Source organism: Diabrotica virgifera, chromosome 4 (genome assembly GCF_917563875.1).
Source record: "Diabrotica virgifera virgifera chromosome 4, PGI_DIABVI_V3a".
Taxonomy (NCBI): domain Eukaryota; kingdom Metazoa; phylum Arthropoda; class Insecta; order Coleoptera; family Chrysomelidae; genus Diabrotica; species Diabrotica virgifera.
In genome coordinates, this window is record NC_065446.1 from 100,067,623 (window position 1) to 100,089,757 (window position 22,135).

The 22,135-nt window shown below is 32.5% G+C and overlaps 1 protein-coding gene across 1 annotated transcript in view; it reads left to right on the forward strand.

Moving 5' to 3' along the window:
* The window catches only part of LOC114330261 (UDP-glucosyltransferase 2-like), a 128,552-nt gene that overhangs the window by 35,095 nt on the left and 71,322 nt on the right, over window positions 1–22,135 (forward strand). The window contains exon 3 of the mRNA XM_050649544.1: window positions 15,717–15,991. Coding sequence (XP_050505501.1) covers window positions 15,760–15,991 — 232 coding nt within the window. The 5' untranslated portion in view covers window positions 15,717–15,759. The remainder of the gene's footprint in view (window positions 1–15,716; window positions 15,992–22,135) is intronic.

Consider the following 22,135-nt stretch of genomic DNA (forward strand, 5'->3'; position numbering starts at 1 on the left):
ATGTAGAGGGTCTGGAATTTATTAGTCTTTTTGCAGATGACACATTAATTGTATGCAGTGGTGATGATATTGTGGAGGTTGTTAGAAGGATGCAGTGTTTGTTAAAAAGAATTGAGGTATTTTTGGATGCTAACAAGTTAAAACTTAATGCGAGTAAAACAAAGTCAATGATAGTCTCTAGCCGATATAAATTAAATAATATAAGTATGGAAAATTTGAAACTAAAAGTTAATAATGAATGCATCAAATGGGTCAATGAAATTAAATATCTTGGATTTATACTGGATAGCACACTCTCTCTGAAACCTCATTTTCAATATATTTGCAAGAAAATATCTAAAAAATTATTTTTCTTTAATAGAATTAGCAAAGATCTATCATTATTTTCAAGGATCACTGTATTTAGAAGTATAATTCAGCCCCATTTTGACTACTGTTCAAGTGCTTTATATTTAGGTGATAAAGGATCAATTCAATCATTGCAAATTTTGTATAACAGAGGTATGAGAACAATTCTTCGATGCAATCGCTACACGCCAATTGAGATGATGTACTCTACTTTAGGTTGGTTTTCAGTTCAACAAAGGCTTTACTACCTTACTATGGTTTTCATTTTTAAATTAAAAAAAGGAATGCTGCCTGCATATTTTAATGAATATGTTACATTGAGGGGTCAAGTTCATTCATATACCATGAGAAATATTGAAGATTTTGATATTCAAAAAACTAATAAACATAGCACAATGACATCCCTGTTTTACAAATGTGTGAATGAATTTAACCATCTTCCCCCCAGTGTTAAGAATGCACTGACAGTTCAAATTTTTAAAAAATTACTAAAGACATATATTTTACCTAGATAAAAAAATAATTTTTAATAAATCTGTATGTGTTGTATAATATTGCATGTATTGTATATTGTATTTAATTAAGCAAATTCATATTTAAATATTGTTAGTAGGATTTCTATTTCAATAAAGAATTTCAATTTCAATTCTTGCAAAATTTTATTTATTAGTTTCAGGATAGTATTTAGTAAATTGATTGTTGTTTTCTAGTTGTTTCTTATCAAACTTTTTGAATAATAAGATTAGCTCGCTTGTCCTCAGTCCCGGATTAAGAATCTTGAGACCCCGAGGCAACCCAAGCTACGAGGCCCCTTAAAAACCCAGGCTTTCTCCGTTTTTAATAATTTTCATTTTTGAAAGTGTCTGTTCGCCTGTTGCGAAATGACCCAAAATGACTGTGAAGCAGAAATAAATTGTTTTCCCTGCAAGTCTTGAAGCTGGACTATAAAATATTTGAACTGCTCTAGTTCATGAAGATCAGTCTTTAGTTCTTCACTGACCCGTACACTACACTGTCAACCGACGACTCAGTAATTAGCTTATCGAACATTGGTAGATATGTTTCGACCTTTAACTTTTGACCACCCTGTATAAAAATTTCATTGGAATTAGCATCATGAAAATGTAGTTTTTTTGCTCACTTTCGTTTACTTGCGTCGGAATATTCAGAGTATCGTAGATTGCAGTTCTTCTGCTCATAGTAAGCAAAAGTATTTCTTTGGGATTTTAAGAACTCCAAAAGTGAATTTAGAAGTTGAACTGCAGTTTCAAGTTCAACCTCTTCTCTCTATAATGATTTACTGACAGCGTTGATGCGTTCTAAAATTGTTGCCCAAAACCAATGAACTGTCAATACGGATGGAATAGGCACGAAGAAAATTAATTCAGCTACGATACAAGAGAGAGGTCCTAGAGTGAGACAGAGAATGGGCAGGAAAATTTGACCGGCCGTGTAATTTGAGTTGCCTATACAGGGTGTCCCGGAAAATAGTGCGTTCCTTTAAGGTATGGAGAGAATACACAATTTGGAACAAAAAAGTCCTATACCATTTTTTTCTAAAGTTAACCGTTTCCAAAAAAAAGTTAACATTGTTTTCCATATACCTGTATTTTAATGTTTGGAAATTTTAATAAACTGGCAACATCGTACGCACTACGGAATAATAACATAATAAGAACTCGTTTGTGATTGTGATTAACAGTATTTAAAATAATCCAACCTAATAGTAGGTAATACTTATGTATTTACTATTTGTTTACTAAAATTATTTTCTTTTGAAATGTATTGAAATACCTGTTGCATAATTTTAAACGAATTACACAGCTTTTAACATAAAAACACATCTTTTAACTGAACTAGTATTATGTATTTAGTAAGGTTTAAATGGGTTGAATGCTGAGTATTGGCTGAGGGCTTTAACTGAATTACATAGTTTTAATTTTTTTTTTAGTTTAAATTTAAAATATTGTTTATTATATTTTTATTTCAATTATTCTAATTGTTTAAAAAGTAGTAAACTTTGTATCTGGGGCTTTTCGTTGTTTTCCTCGTAATAGTTTTAATAGTTTACAGTGGAACTTAAATACACCAGATAATGTCTCAGTAATTTGTTTACTTGTGAACTGAAATAACTAAGTTGTACTTACTTGAAAATAATTATTATACCGAATAGATGTTTCAAGTAACCTTTCACAAACACCATTCATAGGTAATAACATAATAGGTAATACACTCACTATTCGAAAACATTTTCGGCATTGACACTAAACAGGATTCTTTAAAACTATCTGTTTATTATCTATCTTCTATCTATTTATTTACATGGGACTGTCTATGCTTAAATTTGCGTACCGCACATAGTTGTCAGATTTAAATTTGCCTACCAAAATACATTTTAATTTTTTGGTCAAACGGTTGCATTTAGAAAAAAATGTTATAAGAGTTTTTTGTTCTACATGGTGCCTTCTACCTATACCTTTAAAGAACACACTATTTTCCGGGATACCCTGTATAAACTTAAATCGGGGAAATGGACCTCATATTTTTTAAACTTTATTAACTTAACTTAATTTTTAAATACTGCCTATCAGCCCTAGTTAAATAATATGTACTAAATTAAAAACAATATGAGGTCCATTTCCCCGGTTTAAGTTTATATAGGCAACTCAAATTACACGGCCTGTTAAATTTTCCTGCCCATTCTCTGTCTCTCTCTAGGACCTCTCTCTTGTATGTTGGTGGCAATCTCGCTTCACTATTTGAATGGGAAGGGGCCATTCCATCCGTATTGACAGTTCATTGCCCAAAACTCATTCATTATGAATGTTTCTTTTTTTGACATTGACATTTATTTCAAAAAGCACTTAACCTCATGAACTGTTTTAGCTTTCTGATTAGTGTCTTCAGCAAGGGTATGAAGAGCAGATTTGAAAGCGTTGTAACCTTTAGACAAAGGTCTTGTTGCATGTTCCCTTGCAGTACATCTTGTGCTGCTTGTTCTTTTAACCCGCCAGTTGTCGCTATATGAGATTTTCTCTCACGGTTTCAGAAAATTGCGCACACCTTTTTTCTGGTAAATTATACGCGCTGTAATTCCTTCTAGTCTCCTAACTATCCTCCCTCGACAATCTAATAGACTCGTCCTCTCAGATAGTGACTCAGTTTACTTAGTATCACCATATTGTTGAGTCAGTGCGCTTCATGTGAGAGATTCTCTCATCAAGCGACCACCGGCGTCACCAAATGTGTATAAAAATTAATTTTATTTTTCCCCTTAAAACCTAAAATAATATCCTTTTATGATGTAATAAAATGTGGTCGATGATATGAAAATTCTATATTGTGTTTTACGGGTTAGTTGTAGATGGTCACTTACCATATATTTTTCAATGTTAAATATTGGCGGCATCAATAGTTATATTTTATAGATAAGTATAGATAATAATAATAAAACAGAAAACGTCGTGTCTTTTCAAAGCAAATGGCTTTATCGTTGATAAAACCTCATCGTTTTCGTAAAATTTTGTAAAGAAAGGCAAAAGTTGGATATGTGGATAGGCAAAAAAATTTATTTCCTCAAAATATTTTTATTTTCTACCATAAATAATTTTCTCATTTGTTATCAATACAGATGTAAATAAATAATCATTGATTGGCGTAAGATTTCTGTTATTTATGTCTGTTTACTATTAATAATATTCTATGTGTATTTGTGTTTGGTTGTATAGAAATTAGTAATTTCCAGCCACATCTAGACTGTCAACATGTAACTAACTTTGCAAAAAATAATTACTAGAATTACTAGACGTTGTGTCTCAGATCGTCTCAGATTAGCGAACCAACTATATCAAATTACCTGCGGGATTTCTGTCGTTTAGTTTTTCAAGTGTTTTTGTACTTCATGCTTGCTTACTTCTTCGTTTATGGTCATCTCTGATGTTTATGGTTTGAACGTTATTTATGGTTTCTCTGTATATATCTTTTTTAGATAGTCAATCCATACTTCCTTTTCGATGTGTTAAGGGTCTAGTAATTCCATCACCTCCAGTTTTTGACATCTTATAAAGCGCTATTCAGTTCCCAGTTCTCATTTTTAATTCTTCTTACAAGTGAATATATTTCATTTCTTATTCTCTTGTAACCTTCATACACTTGTATTTTATTTGATATATACTTCAGGTAGGCTTTTGTCTTTTTCTTGCATTTTCCCTTCACCTCTGTACAGAACCTAGTGTTGGAAAATTCTCGAGAATCAAAAATCGGAGAATATTCTCGAGAATATTCTCGATATGAAAAACTTTCTGAGAATGAACCCCATGACGAACTTAGGAATATTGTTAAAGATGAAAAATAGGGTATTAAAAATCATGAAATTATATGTATACAAAATTGTGAGATGAAACAACAGTGTTCTTTGTATATAAAAAATACAAAAACAACAGAAAACACAAAGTTTCTTTGATAAAAAAATTAAATTGAAAAAAAATGAAGGCCTAAGATTCAGAATCTATTTCTATCATTAATTCATCCTGGTCATCTACATTCTGCATTTCAACGTACTGATGAGAAGTTGTGCGATTTTGTTTTTCACGAGTGGCCAGCTCAGTCATGGATTGGTCTACTTAAACAATTTTAAATTGTAAGCAACAAAAGTTACCTTACGAGCCCGTTCAGCAGTAAGCCAGTTTCTTTTAGAGGAGTGGATAAAAAAACCATAAGTATTGAAACTTCTTTCAGTAGCTACACTGGATGAAGGCATGCTTAATATATCAACTGCTATTTTAGTTAATTTTGTTCCGAAATATGTACATTTCACCATATGATTGGGTCTAGGTTTTCAATTGATTTTACAACGTATGGTTTTCCAAAAAATCCCTCCTTAGACCGATAAAGTGCCAAATCTGCCATTATTTCAGCCGACTCATCAACATATTTTAAAGTTGCTAAATTATCTACAAACTCAGTTTCTTCAACTTGTTCTCCTCTGCATAAATGAACACCATTCTAAATACATTCGAAAAAATAAAAGATTACCCATGAACGATCACATCAATAACTTATTTTGTATTAGCTGTGTTTTTCTATAAATAACAAACGTTTGTTATAGAAAAAGAGAAAATGCAAAATAAGTGATTGATATGATCGTTCATGGGTAATCTTTCATTTTTCCGACTGTATATGCACGTTAATATTGCACCAAAACACTAAATATTGACACTGTAAACACCCTTGCTAGTGGTTCATAGGATTGACAAAAACAATTTACCTACATATTTTTTAAATTATAATAATTTGACCCGTATCTAGTTTTTATTTTTGTTTCGGTTTTTGAAAATATAGAAAATTTTTGCCAAGAATATTCTCCAGAGAATTTTCTGGCCGAGAATATTCTCTTGAGAATATTCTCCTCTTACACACTAACAGAACCACTGAGTTTTTCACTTTGAGAGAGACTTGCTTTTATTTATCTTTCTTTTCCAGAGCTTCTTTAGCTGAGTCTCAAGTAGGCTAGCGGCAGGCACCCCCAAAATGACCAGATACTGACCACGGAGAGGTGAATGGCCAATTTTAGACATACTGTATGTTTTTGACGGTGCTGAAAACGAAAATGAGATTTATTTTGAATTTCATGTGGGGGAACATTGTCAAAATTGCAACTTTACCGTAATAATAGTAATAATACAAAAAAAAGTAAAATCACGTTTTTTTGCGTTTACCTCGCTACAACTCTGTTTCATTTTAATATTTTTTTCTGAAATTTTTACAGTATATAGCTCTAACATTTCTTAAGATAACCGTGCTTGTTTCAAGCTTTAATTCTTATTCCGATAAAGGTTATGAATTTTTCAAAGGAAAAGGTGCGGATTTGTGCATTGCAAAGTTTGATCGCAAAAGTTGAGTGACGAAATTTAAAATTTAGCCTTTTAATCACGTTTATGTTAAAATAGAGAGTACAAAGAAGTTTTCTGGAAAATTTTAAGCCGGCCTCAAACGACTCGTGTACTTCGCAAGCACAGATACTTGGAAAGTATACGAGTTTGAGATTGCAATGACAAACAGGGCACTCACACGACGTGTACAATTTACAATTACGCGAGCGTAAACATTTGGCTTAACGACCTTGACAAATGAATCAGTGGTGTGATTACTAATAAATAGACCAGGACATTTAGGAGAAAATAAATCGATATTTAAATATATACAGCACGTAGAAAGTTACAACTTTTTTCATTGTGTTCAGGATGACACCAGTAAAAAAGTCAACAATAGAAAAATGGCTGGAAATGCATAGTTGCATTTTAAAGTGCATGATATGCATCCACATGTGCATAAATATGTCAAAATAAGTGTATTACGGCCAGATTTTGTTACTCGGGGGTTCTTGGGTCGCTGAGGACGAATACGCCATCAGAACTGACCATCGAGGCACCTGGTGTCCATTGTTCCAGGTTTTCGGCACTAAATTTATGCAAACAGATTACTCGGGAGTTTTTGGGATAGCTGAACAAAAATACGCCATCAAAACCGACCCCCGTTGCACCTGATGCCCAAAAACCCTCCAAACTCCTGAAAATAACATGCCTTAGCATTGTGTACCGGGGATCGGTTCTGATGGCGTATTCGTATTCAGCGACCCCAAAAACCGCCTACTTAATCTATTTGCATGTATTCAGTGCCGAAAACCCCAGAAGATGACGTGCCTTAGAAGTGACCATGGGCACAAGGTGCTCCGGGGTCGGTTCTGATGGAGTATTCGTGTTCAGCAGCACCCAAACCCCCGTATAATCCGTTTGCATTAATTTAGTACCAAAATCCCCCGAAACTCCAGAAGATGACGTGCTACAGCAGTGACACTACGGGGGTCGGTTCTGGTGGCATATTCGTATTCAGCGACTCCACAAACCTCCAAGTAAACTGATTGCATCAAATTTAGGGCTGTTAGCCCTTGAACCTCCAGATGACGTGCCCTAGCAGTGACCCTGGGCACCAGGTGCTCCGGGGGTAGGTTCTGATAGCGTAGTCATGTTCAGCGACCTCAAAAACCTCGCGAGTAACAAAACTTGGCTATTAATATGCTTATTTTGACATGTTTATGCACTTTTTAATGCATGTTAAGAACTTTAAAAAGCAATTATTAATTAGGCATTTCCACCTATGTTTCTATTGTAGACTTTTTTCCTGACATCATCATGAACACAATTAGCCCAGTCGGGATAGCATTTGGAGCTGCCCCAAATTTTATTTTTCTAATCTTTAGGGAGGGTCAATATTAGTATAAATTTAAAATCTCGACTGAATTCCATCGTTGCGTTAGCCTCCATCTCGATTTTAAACGAGAACCGTTTTTGCTCAATATCTCCGCAATTTTCAATTTTTTGACAAAAAGTTTAGAAACTGAAATTGTTGAAAATGCGATTTTCTATAATTTAATTTATTATAATTTTTTTCGTGCGGTCGATATTTTCCGAGTTATGAGGGGAAAATAGTGACAGTTGTAGCATAATTATTGAATTATTAAATTATCTCGTTTATTATTAGTTTTACAACAAATATATACACCTATACAAAAATGAAGAGAATTAAATTTTGTACAATTTTGATGCCGTTCATTTTTTTTGATAAAATCAATATTTAAGGTAGTACGTATGTGGTAAATGTGCGAGCGTAAGACCTGATTGATTTTGTAGCAATTGTTTTTGTTCAATTTCTCCCCCATTTTCAACTTTTCGACAAAGTGTAAGAACTGAAATTGTTGTAATTACGATTTACTACAATTTTTCGAGAGAACCAGTGGCGGGTCTACAAGGGGGGGAAAGGGAAAATTCCCCCCAACAGGGTCCAAAATTAAAAAAAAAATGTTGAAACATCACGATATTTTAGCTGACATAAAACTTAAAATATCGACAGACAAATTCAACCAATAAAACCCGCTAGTTAATAAAATTAAGTGAACTTAATGCATATAATGTCTTTTATATACTTAGTTTGGTTGATGTTTCATTGGAAGTTTCAAAAATTGTATGAAATATAATTCTCTTTATTTTTGTTTATGTTCAATTATGTCGTAAAGTTAATAATAAATGAGACAATTCAATAATGCTTCCCCTCCGCTTCCATTATTGGCCCCCTTAACTCGGAGAATATTGATCGTATAAAAAAATTGTGCCAAAGAAATTGTAGGAAATTGCATTTCCAACAATTTTCTTACCCACTATTTATGTCGAAAAGTTGAAAATGGCGGAGATATTAAGCAACAACAGTTCTCATTTAAAATCAATATGGCGGCTAATGCAACAGCGGAATTCAGTCGAGATTTTAAATTTACACTACTACTGATCTCTCGTAAAGCATAGAATTATAAAATTTGAGGCAGCTCGCAAACAAAATTCAATTAAATAATTATGCTCCCCCACCACTTTTTATTATTTTCCCATGTAACTCGGAAAATATCAACCGCATGAAAAAAATTGTTAAAAAGAAATTGTAGGAAATTATATTTTGAACAATTTTAGTTGAAAATGGCGTAGATATTGAACAAAAACATTTGCTATAAAATCAATCCGGTCTTACGCTCGCGCCATTAACGTGAAATTCAGTCGAGATTTTAAATTTGGACTAATATTGACCCTCCCTAAAGATTAGAAAAATAAAATTTGGGGCAGTTCCTAATGCAAGGTTAGGCCTGTTATTCTTCTAACCCGACTGGACTAAATGCAAAACTAGCAAGTCTCTAGGTGGTGTATTTAAAAATCGATTTATTCCGGTGTTTTTAGTGCTAAATGCACTGGTCTAAATGAATAGTCGCAGTAAATGCCAATTATTTATACATTTCTTCTTCTTCTTCTTCTTCTTCTTCTTCTTCTTCTTCAGTTTATTGGCATCCACCTACTTGGGTATTTGGCCAGCTCATCGTCTCGGAACAAGGGAAAAATCCCTTATTCACTTACAATTTGGAGTTAGTACATTGTACAATTTGCTTCTTCTTCTTTAGTTAACTAGCAATTTTGGTTGGTGTGGGACAAACATGACAAGATAAAAAAAATTTCACGCCAGGGGCAACCTCTCTTTCCTTGTCTAAGGGGGCAACTGTCTATCAATACACAATCTTCTTTTTCTTCTTTGATTTAGTAGAAATTTTGAGTTGGCATGGGACAAATACAACAACTTAACTTTTTTTTCAACGACATTAAACTTTTTTCTCTCGGGGGCAACTGCCGACTACTACACAATCTTATTCTTCTACTTCTTTTTTAGTTTACTGGCAATTTTGAGTTGGCATGTGACAAATTCAACAAAGACACAAACTTTTGCTCTCAGGGGCAACTGCCGACCATTACACAATCTTATTCTTGTACTTTTTTTTTTGAGTTTACTGGCAATTTTGAGTTTTAAGACACAAACTTTTTTCTCTCAGGGGTAACTGCGCCGACCATTACACAATCTTATTCTTCTATGTCTTTTTTACAGACAATTTTGAGTTGGCATGGAATAACAACAACAAAGGCACAAACTTCTTATACAGGGCAACACCTGACCATTACGCAATCCCATGTTGTTGCTTCAGATAGGTATAGTGAAAGACCCAGGTGATTACAGAATGTTTATATAGAAACAAAAGATTATATTATTCGGTTATATGAATTATATTTTCACGTGTACTTTTGACATATTTTTCAAATTATTTATTATTATAATATTCATTTATGTTATCTATTTATTTTCAATATTTTACTTTCCTCATAACTTAATTTTGTGTATATTCAAAAAATGTATTAAAAGTTTAATAAGAACCAACTGCGGTTTATAAAGAAGGGTTGTAAGGGATATGGGTGTTGGGCACAATTTATATTTATACATTTCGTTTGACCGCCTCTGCAAGTATAGACAAGTATGTACTTCACAAGTGTGCGAATAATCGTGATCCCTTTGACTCGGGTCATTTTTACCGACAACAGTTGGAAGACGAACGAATGGCAACGAGTGATAAATAATTGTACGAGTAACCCACTCAGACGACATGGCAAGTATACGCAAGTGACGATTATTCGCCAAGTACACGAGTCGTTTGAGTCCGGCTTTAGATCAAAATGTTTTATAGAAAAAAAAAAAATAGTGCAACTTTTATTATCGACATTAGAAATCCCCAATATAACGGTTATTTTTCGAGATACTATGGGTGGTAAATGGCTAATTTTGATCTTAGATTATGTTTTTGACGGTGCTGAAAACGAAAATGAAATTTATTTTAAGTTTTAGGTGGGGGAATATTGTCAAAATCGCAATTTTACCCTAAACATAAAAAAAAATGAAATCATATTTTTTGCGTGATTCAATTCTGGTCCATTTTAATATTTTTTTCTAAGGTTTGTACACTATATGTTGCTCAATTTTTTGAAGACAATGTTTTAAGCTGTCTTATTCTAGTAAAAGTTATGAATTTTTTAAAGAGATTTTTTTAAAGTTAAATCGCAAAAATTAAGTGACAAAATTTAAAATTTATCTATTTGATTACGTTTATGTTAAACCATAGAGGTCAAAGAAGTTTTATGAGGAGTTTTAGATCTAGATTTGTTATAGAAAAAATATGGTGCAACTTTTAATTTTAAGAAAAACGTGGTTTAATTATTTTATTTTTTTGGGCAAAATTGCGATTTTGACAATGTTCTCCCACCTAAAATTCAAAATAAACTTGATTTTCGTTTTCAGCACCATCAAAAACATAAAGTAAGACCAAATTAGCCATTCACCACCAATGATCAGTACCTATCTCGAAAAATTAGCGTTATTTTGGGGATTTATAACGTCGATGTTAAAAGTTGCATCATTTGTTTTCTATAAAACATTTTGATCCAAAACTTTCCAGAAAACTTCTTTGTACTCATGTTTTAAAAAGAATTCAATTCAAAATCTATATTTCAAATTTTGTCAGTCAAATTTTGCGATTAATCTTTGCAATTCACAAATCTGCACCTTGTACTTTAAAAGATTCATAACTTTTACTAGAATAAAGAATAAGACTAAAAGCTTAAAGCAGAAATCATTGTCTTCAAAAAAGTGAGCGATATATAGTGTACAAACTTTAGAAAAAAATAGTAAAACGGACCAGAGTTGTAGCGAGCTAAACGCAAAAAACGTGATTTCATTTTTTTTTTATTTTTAGGGTACAATTGCAATTTTGACAAGATTCCCCCACCTAAAATTTAAAAAAAATTTCATTTTTGTTTTCATCACGGTCAAAAACATAATCTAAGACCAAAATTAGCCATTCACCACCCATAATCAGTATCTCGAAAAATAAGCGTTATATTGGGGATTTCTAATGTCGACATTAAAAGTTGCACTATTTTTTTTTTCTATAAAACATTTTGATCTAACACTTTCCAGAAAACTTCTTGCTACTCTCTATTTTAACATAAACGTGATTAAGAAGCTAAATTTTAAACTTCGTCACACAACTTTCGCGATTAAACTTTGCAATGCACAAATCCGCACCTTTTCCTTTGAAAAATTCATAACCTTTATCAGAATAAGAATTAAAGCTTGAAACAGGTACCGTTGCCTTCAGAAATGTTAGAGCTATATACTGTAAAAATTTCAGAAAAAAATATTAAAATGGAACACAGTTGTAGCGAGGTAAACGCAAAAAAACGTGATTTTATTTTTTTTTATTTTTGGGGTAAAATTGCTATTTTGACAATGTTCTCCCACATGAAATTCAAAATAAACCTCATTTTCGTTTTCAGCACCATCAAAAACATACAGTATGAGTATGACTAAAATTGGCCATTCACCTTTCCGTGGTCAGTATCTCGAGAAATAAGCATTTTTTTGGGGGTGTTCCGCTCGTCTAAAGATGTTTGCTTTGATTTCTACCGAGCTTTCCTCAATCCCATCGTTTTGAATAATACATGTGTTTCTGTATTTTTCTGCTATTCTTTTTTGTTATAAATATCTTGTGTTGTCTTGCTGATTTTCAACTTTTCAAGTACCTATTGGTCTCTTGCCTGTTGGCTTTGAATCTCTGGCTATACGGGCTATTCTCTTGCTTTCCATTCTCGTCACATGCTGATTCTACTCTCGTCTTCTCTGTCCCACCATACTATGTCTTGTATGCTACAGATATCTCTTATTCTGTCGTTCGGTATTCTGTCTCTCAGTGTTTTCCCAGTTATTGGCCTCAACGTTCTCATTTCTGATGTTCTCAGTATCCTCTTACTTTCTGCTGTGTCACATCTTGTTTCTGTATCGCATACGTCATGATCGGTCTTACACGTGATTTGTATGTATATACATACTTTCCCTTCCAGCCTCATATCTTTATTTCTCCAGATGACATCCCTGAGACATCCTGACACGTAATTGGCTTTATTTGCTTGCTTTCGGATGATCTCCTTAACATCTCCATAACTACTTATTTTGACTCCCAGATTTTCGAATCTCGAGACTTCAATTAGTTCGTCGTTAATTACTATTTTGCATCTTATGGGTTCGCTTGACACTACAAGGGATTTGGTCTTAGCTGTTGATATATTCATGCTGTAGTTCTTCGGCACTGTATTGAAAGTCTGTGCCATTCGCTGTAGGTTGTTAGGTTATCCTCGTTATCGTAGATTAATGTTGCGTCGTCAGCATAACAGAGGACTTTTATTTGTTTTTCTGCCATCTTATATCCTTTTCCTGTACTTTTAATGTCTTCTATGATTTTGTTCATTACTAAATTAAACAGCAATGGGCTCAAGCTATCCTCTTGTCAGATTCCCGAGTTGATTTCTACTTCCGATGTTATTTCATTCTCGACTTTTATTCTGGTTTTGTTCTTCGTATTAATGTCTTTAATAATTATCCTAATCATCTTGTTGGACTAATTTTTCTCCTTTAGCAATTTTAGCACATCTTCTAATCTCACACAATCGAAGGCTTTAGTCAGATCTATAAAGCACATACATACAGATTTATTTATAATTTGTCTGGCTATGAATAAGGCGTCTATTGTGGACCTATTTTTCCGAAAACCTTATTTTTTCCTCACTAATTGTGTATTCTTCATAAGTATTTTTGTTAAAAGAGTTGTGCTCAGCAAGCTGATGCTACGGTAGTTGGAAGAGTGTTTGCTGGTTCCTCTCCTGTGCATTGGTATTGTTATACTCTTCCTCCACTGGTAGATACGTCGCAATCCCAAACTTATAGACCAGGGCGCATCTGTAAAAATATTAGTACATTTGGACGTTGAGAGGTGACTCAAATTTTTTTTGCAGAAATTGCTTGAAAATAACTCAAATAATAATATTCGAGTTATCCTCCCTCTCAAAAAGGTCCGGAACATTGTTTAAATAATCAAAATGTCAAAAAATGAAGGAAAACTCGATTTTTTTTTCGTTTTTTGATTATAACTTTAAAAGTATTCATTTCCGAGAAAAGTTGTACTGACATAAAAGTTGCGAAATTAAATTTCCTACAATATAGAATTGGTTAAAAATTTAAAAAATAGTCACCCTTGTTGCAATATAGCAATAATTGCGAAAATACCATACAAAAATAAGTATTCGCATTTTGCGTTTCTCAACTATTTATGCTACACTTAGGACCTTCATATTTCACCCAGAAAAACTTTATGATACAGTAAAACAATACTGTAAATTTCATTAAGATCGGTTCAATAAATTTTGCAAAATAAATTTTGCAATCCAGCTTTCGCAAAAAAAATTCATTTTTTCAAAATATTACAGGACTGAAAATAAAGCAGATAGCAAGTTGAAATTTTTTTTGCTTATAGAAGTGTACTGTACCTTTCATTTGCAATTTGCAAAACTAAAATCGATTAACTACCACGGGGTCAGGAATTTTTTTTAAATAAACAGTAATTATTGGTGCTACGCGCAGGACATCGGATAGTTTGCTCTGATTGGGCATTCCAATGAACTTTGATAATGATTGATATATTTTAATTTTTATTGCATTTCGATATAAATAAATACATTTTTTTATTGCAAAATAAAAACACATACTCTATCCTTTGAAATAACACTTTTTTTAGCAAAAACTTTCTTTGTTCATATATTTTAACTTGGACAATAAAAGTTTATTATTTTTCAACATATGCAATTGTTTAAGCAATATTTCACAAACAATAATAAAATTAGTTTTATTTTTGTCGAATTAAAATATTAAAATACAACAAAATATAGAGTAAGAAAATAATATATTAGATAAAGATTGGAAGAAATTTTGGTGGAAATCAACTTGTGTGAATCGAACACCGCTGCCCTGCGCGTAGCACCAAAAATTAATGTTTATTTAAAAAATTTCCTGACGCCGTGGTTATTAATCGATTTTAATTTTGCAAATTGCAAATGAAAGGTACAGTACACTTCTATAAGCAAAAAAAAATTCAACTGGCTATCTGCTTTATTTTCAGTCCTGCAACATTTTAACAAAATTAATTTTTTTTGCGAAAGCTGGATTGCAAAATTTATTTTGTAAAATCTATTAAACCGATCTTAATAAAATTTACAGTGTTGTTTTACTATATCATAAAGTTTTTCTGGGTAAAATATGAAGGTCCTAAGAGTAGCATAAATGGTTGAAAAACGTAAAATGCGAATACTTGTTTTTGTATGTTTTTTTCGCAATTATTGCTATTTTGCAACAAGGGTGACTATTTTTTAAATTTTTAAGCAATTCTATACTGTAGGAAATTTAATTACGCAACTTTTATGTCAGTACAACTTTTCTCAGAAATGAATAGTTTTAAAGTTATAATCAAAAAACCAATAAAAAAATCGAATTTTTCCTTCATATATTGACATTTTGATTATTTAAACAATGTTCCGGACCATTTTGAGTGGGAGGATAATTCAAATATTATTATTTGAGTTATTTTCAAGCAATTTCTGCAAAAAAATTTGAGTCACCTTTCAACGTCCATCTCAAAACAGATGCGCCCTATTATGTTTGTCCGAGTCTAAGGTACACGCTGACTACACTGAGTCCACGAGTCTTTACCCGTGCGTCATTAATACCTGGCGAGATAAAACACATATTTGATAACTCAAATTTTAACCGGTGATAGGAGCAGTAACTACTTACTGTCACTTGCTGTTGCGTTTAGTAAATTTCAATTCCCGACTTATCATCGACTTATTTCGTATGCTTTAAATGATGACGCACGGGTACAGACTCGTGGACTCAACTGTACATATTATTTCTTGAAAGAGAGTACAAAATTTACAAAAGCATAATTACTTATTTAAATACCGATAAAGGTTTAAGCAAATATTTTTGTCTGAATTTAAATTTGTGGGTAAATAACCTTATTACGTTTGTTTGATCGTGAATTTTTGTTCATAGAACACTGCATTTAATTTCAGTTGGACCAGACATATAGTTTGAAGTTAAAATACAACAGTGACAATGTTAAAACTTCTGCTTCTGTCCCTGTTTACATGGACAGTGCAGTCTTCACGAATCTTGGGAATATTCCCTACACGTGTTTCGGATAATGTAATGATCGGATCAAGGCTAATGAATGAGTTAGCAAGAAAGGGACACAATGTTACATTTATTACCATACCAGATTTGATACCACAGCCGAATGAGAATATAACGTACATCAATATCGATAACGAATGGGAAATTGGAACAGGTACGTATTTTTGAACATACTTCTTACTTGGTCCTGGGCGCAGCTGAAACATTATACGGGCTCTAATTGGGTATTACAATGAACTGTCAAAAATTAATTGTTAAATATGGCGGTTATGGGTAAACAATTGTTGTGTATATTAGTTTTTATTGTTGTGAGGACAGACAAAAGCAAGTTTATAATTGTAGTGATTTTTTAAATAGTTTTTAAAAGCAACAGGTACGTAATTGTAAATGTTTCAGTATTGTAATAAAAAATTACATACCTAGGTATTTGGAAAATGTAAATACCTACCTAGTAGGTAATGCTTTGATTTACTTTACACAATTTGATTACAAACAAAATTTTTACCAATCTTCATCTAATATATTGCCATCTTACTCTGTTTTGTTGTATTTTAATATTTTAATTCCACAAAAATCAAACTAATTTGATTAAATTCATAGAATAAGCAACTGTCAAAAAGTTTATGGTGTAAACGTTCAGTTGGTGTATTTTCCCACATGACAGGTACTAAATTCTAAATCGCTTTGATTTGCAATCTTAACAGGCCCTAAGATACGCGGGTTCGATCCCCAATGCAGATTTTTTTTATACATTTTATAATTGTAAGTATATTTATTATATAATTTTTTTCAGAAAATTATATTTGGTTAAAATTTTTACCAACAATTATTGTTCAGAAATAATTTCTTTGTGGCATTTTTCAATGTGTTTGTGTGCATTTTATTCTTTTTTTTTTTTAATTTTTGGTATTGTTTTAATAAAAAATTTTGGAAAGTAGTAAGTATTAAAATTAGGTTAATATTTAAATAAACTGTTTAAGTATATTGATTTCGTTGAAATCATATAGTAGAAGTATAACTTCTTACCTGCGTACAAAGTATACACACATTCTTTTTTAATATCTTTTATAATGATACTTGTTAGACGTATGGGGGAAGAAAGACTACCCAAAAAGATATTAGAATGGGTACCACCAGAGAAAAGAAAACGAGGACGACCACCAACAACATGGATCCAAGGAATCTCAAAAGCAATGTCAGCAAGAAATCTATCTGAAGAAGACTGGCAGAATAGACAGGCTTGGCGAACGGGAACCCAAAGGCGTATTACGCTGTGAACGGGATTTATATATATATATATATATATATATATATATATATATATATATATATATATATATAATGATACTTTTTGTCTTCTTGCCTGGATTTACAACTTAAGGTGACTCTTCGCCGCATCCACTATTATAGTCCTCCGTCTTTTACGATCTTGCGCTTCCAGTTTCCATTGTACTCCAGGGTAATAAGCTAGAAATAGACCATGTTCGGGACACTCAAAGATCCAGGTAGCTGACTACTTTTTTAGTTATTGTAGACCCACAGGAAGAAAACCTACCTGTTTCCTGCCTAGAGTTCGCGTCCATTTTTTAATTATTAACAATTTAGTGTAAAAATCGCGATTTTTTCGATTTTTTGCACTCCATTCATAAGCTAAGTAGTTGACATAAAATTAAAAAATTTTTTAGAACATAAAAAACCTTCAAAATGCCGATTTTTGAAAGTTAAAAAGTTAATTTGTTGCTACGCAAACTGCAAAATAAGTGAAAATCGTTATTTGTTAATAACTTTTACTAAAACTACCTTAAAACTTTAGTGTTTCACCCAAAGTTGGGTATTGGGGTACAGTAGAACTCCAATTATCCGGATTAATTGGGACCGGACCCGATCCGGATAATCAAAAATCCGGATAATTGGATTTTTCTCGAAACAGGCCTTTCCCGGTAAAGAAACGTAATTACAGCAAAACACAATGGAGAACATATACGGTATTTATTATGAAAAACAATACAGTATACACAACAATACATATGTAAATGACAAAGTTTACATTACGTAATATTGACACACAATGCTTAATCACAGTAAAATTAATTATTTTTTTAGAAACTTGATTTTTTCTTTTTCTCAATCTGATCCGGATAATTGGCGATCCGGATAATTGGAGTCCGGATAATTGGAGTTCTACTGTACTTAACAAACCCTCAAAATTTGAGACCGATCCATGAATTAGTTTAAGAGATATTCTAATTGTTTATCCCAGATACCTTTATTTTGCAATAACATAAGACCGAAAATAATGAAGATAGGGCAATTCTGCTTATGCCAAATGAAAGTAGAAAACTGGTGCTATCAAAAATGTATTAAAACAAGATAAAAAAATTATCTTATATAGTCAAAAATCCTAATGCCAAATTTGTCAAATTTTGTAGTTTATAAACATTTAGAATAAATTTAAAAATATTGTCCGTAGAAAAAGTCATTTTACATATTAGAAAAGCTGGTATTTTACACGAATTTTTAGAAATGTAGTTCAATTGGTGACTAGTCGTGGTAAGTGAAGGGGGAGCTGGGAGCCGACAAATGCACGAGTTCAAAAACTAAAAAAGGCAACTTAAAACTACTATCATTTTATATATCTCGGTATCTACTGAATATATTCTGATCGTTATTTTTTTAATTTGTATGTAATTTTTCTGTACATTACAATATGCAATTTGTCTAGACATTTATTAATTAATAAACAGTCTAATTTGTTTAAACAATTTTTAAAAAAATAATTTTTCCCAAAAATCCATGATTTTAATCATACTATCGTTCTTAATCATAGAAAAAGTTAAGGTATACTTAAATAAATAAATTACTTTCAATAAATAATTATCTAATAAAAATCATTTATTTATTAAAGTGTACTTTAACTTTTTCTATGATCATTAATGATACTGTGATTAAAAAATATATTTTTGTAAAAAAAATATTTTTTCAAGAATTGTTTAAACAAATTAGACTGTTTATTAATTAATAAATTTGTAAACAAATTGCATATTTGTAATGTACGTAGAAATTACATACAAATTAAAATAAGAAAGATCAAAATCCATTGAGTTGATCCGGAGATACAGAAAATTATATTCGTTTGAAATTGCTTTTTCGGTTTTTTAACTCGGTGGATTTATAGGTTCCCCATAGTAATCATTTGAACTACATTTTTGAAAAATCGTAGAGGGTGCTGTGAAGGTATAATGGTTGCGCAAATTTTTTAAGAAAAAATACAAATCCCATTCTTTAAAATTTCATTAATAAGATTCCTTAATTATTATAAACAAATTAGCTGTGAATTAAAAAAAACACATGGCTAACTTTGTCCCAAATGAACCCAGGCCAAATTTTTTATTTGAAAATTCTATGGACAACATTTTTAAAGTTATTCTAAATGTTTATAAACTACAAAATTTCAAAAATTTGGCATTAGGATTTTTGACTATATTAATTATTTTTTTTTATCTTTTTTTAACACATTTTGATACTATCACTCTTCTACTTTAATTTGGCATACTCAGAATTGCCCTATCTTCATTATTTTCTGTCTTATCTTATTGCAAAATAAAAGTCTTTGGGATAAACAAATAGAGTAACTCTTAAACTAATTAATGGACCGGTCTCAAATTTTGAAGGTTTGTTAAGTACATACCCAACTTTGGGTGAAACACTAAAGTTCTAAGGTAGTTTTAGTAAAAGTTATTAACAAATAACGATTTTCACTTATTTTGCAGTCTGCGTAGCAACAAATTAACTTTTTAACTTTCAAAAATCGGCATTTTGAAGGTTTTTCAATGTTCTAAAAAACCGAATTTTGTAATTTTATGTCGACTATTTAGCTTTTGAATGGAGTGCAAAAAATTGAAAAAATCGCGATTTTTGCACTAAATTGTTATTAATTAAAAAACGGACGCGAACTCTAGTCAGGAAACAGGTAGGTTTTCTTCCTATAGGTCTACAATAACTAAAAAAGTAGTCAGCTACCTGGATCTTTGAGTGTCCCGAGAAAATCCTTATTACTCTGGACTATTGGTGTACTCCAATACTAGATAAATCGGCGTCAACATCATCCTTCCATCTTTTTATGGGACGGACTACTGATCTTCTATCCTTTGGTCTCTCGAAAACTACTGTCTTTAACACTTTCTCTTCCTCTGATCTTACCACATGACCTGTCCATCTTATTCGATTAGCTTCTATATGTCTGACGATGTTTTCAGTACTATACAATGACCACTTTAGCATTACGGTGCCTTCTCCACTCTCCTGTCAATTCATCCCTTTGAGGCCAAATATCATTATGAGAACTTTCCTTTCAAATACCAGCAGCTTATTTGTTTCCCACTGATGTACAGGCCATTTTTCACTTTCATATGTAAAAACTGGGCGAATGTACACTATGTACAGTCTTAATTTAGATTTTCTTTTTAGCAGCTTATATCTTAATAATGATGATAGGGAATATAATGCTCTATTTCCCGCAGCTATCCTTGCTGGGACCTCTTTTTCTATGTGGTTGTCATCTGTGATTACCGCCCCAGATATTTAAACTCTTTTACTACTTCGAAGTTGTATTATGTTCTGTCTAACTCTTGGTCTTGGATTTTTGGTTATGAGCATGTATTTCATCTTCTTTTTACTTATTAGAAGGCCCAGACTACCTGTTTATTCCTCGAGTTCTGAAAACACGTCTCTTGTAGAATGAACGACTGCATCTAGATCATCAGCAAAGGTCAACAATAATTTTGATCCCTGTCAGCTAAGATAATATTTTACTTATTGTATATTCTAAGGCCAAATTGAGTAGCCAAGAGGTCTCCTTGTCCAAGTTCTGATGTTATACTGAATGGTGTCGATGTTCTGTGTTATACTGAATGGTGTCGATGTTCTGTTTCATATTCTTACCTGTGCATACGGTATAATGTAATTTAATTGTAATATTTAATTTATTACTTGCAAATAATTGTAATACTTAATATCATCATCATGGCTTACTTACTCCTGGCGGAGTTTGCCGCCTTTTTGGGCTCTCTGATTCATTTGTTGCGGTGAATCAGTCCGCTGTTGTCTTTTTATTATTAGAGCAGCGTGTTGTGTGACTTCGCCATGTCTACAATTTTCCTCCATTCTTTCCGGTCCTTACACCGCTTCTTCCAATTGTAGATTCTTAGCTCCTTTATGTCTCCTAAGACTTGATCTCTCCATATTGTTTTAAGTCTTCCCTTTGGTCTCTTTGTTGTTGGTCTCCAGCTGGTTATACGCTTTAGAGTATGATCTGGGTTAGCTCTTTCTGTGTGTCCCAGCCACCTGAGCCTTTTCGCCTTCGCGAACTTGATTATGTCTTCACCCAGGATGGCTTTTTAATTTCTTCATTGATTAACCTTCTAAATTCGTCTACACCTATCCTCACCGGTCCCATTGTTCGTCAAATTGTCTTTCTCTCTAAGATTTCCAACTTTATCTCATCTTTTTGTGTTAAGCACATCGTCTCTGCACCATAGTTGATAACTGGCCTGATTGCGGTCTTGTAAATTTTTAATTTGGCTGCCTTAGTAATGCGTTTTTCTTTTAAGAATTGTTTGTAGTTCCAGTAGGTTTTCCTACCCAGTAGGATGCGTTCATTCATCCGTTCTATCATTTCTGCCATTCACCATCACTCCCAGGTATTTGAAACGGTGTACTCTTTCAAAGGCACCAAGTTTAAGACGTTTCTCGATGTTCGTACTCTCTCTTGAATTTTGAACACTTGAGGTATTTCGAGCATAGAACGCGGCGTAAGACAAGGCGACACACTCTCGCCAAAACTATTCATAACTGTTCTGGAATATGCCTTTAAGATGCTCAACTGGGACAATAAAGGGATCAAAATAGATGGAGAAAAGTTAAATCATCTTCGTTTTGCAGATGACATAGTCCTTATAACTGATGACCTAGGAGAAGTAAAGAAAATGCTAAATGAGTTAGACGCTATCTGCTGGAAAATAGGCCTGAAAATGAACTTTTCTAAAACTAAATTTATGACTAATCTGATTCCTAGCGGGCAGCTGATTATACGCGAACAAGAAGTAGAACTAGTGGAAAAGTACATTTACTTGGGTCATGAAATTAGAATTGGCAGAGATAACCAAACATGCGAAATAAAAAGAAGATTAACTCTTGCTTGGGCAGCCTACGGAGCTCTGAGAGACATATTTAGGAGCAGTATACCGATCGGTTTAAAAAGACAAGTGTTTGACCAATGTGTGCTACCGGTAATGACATA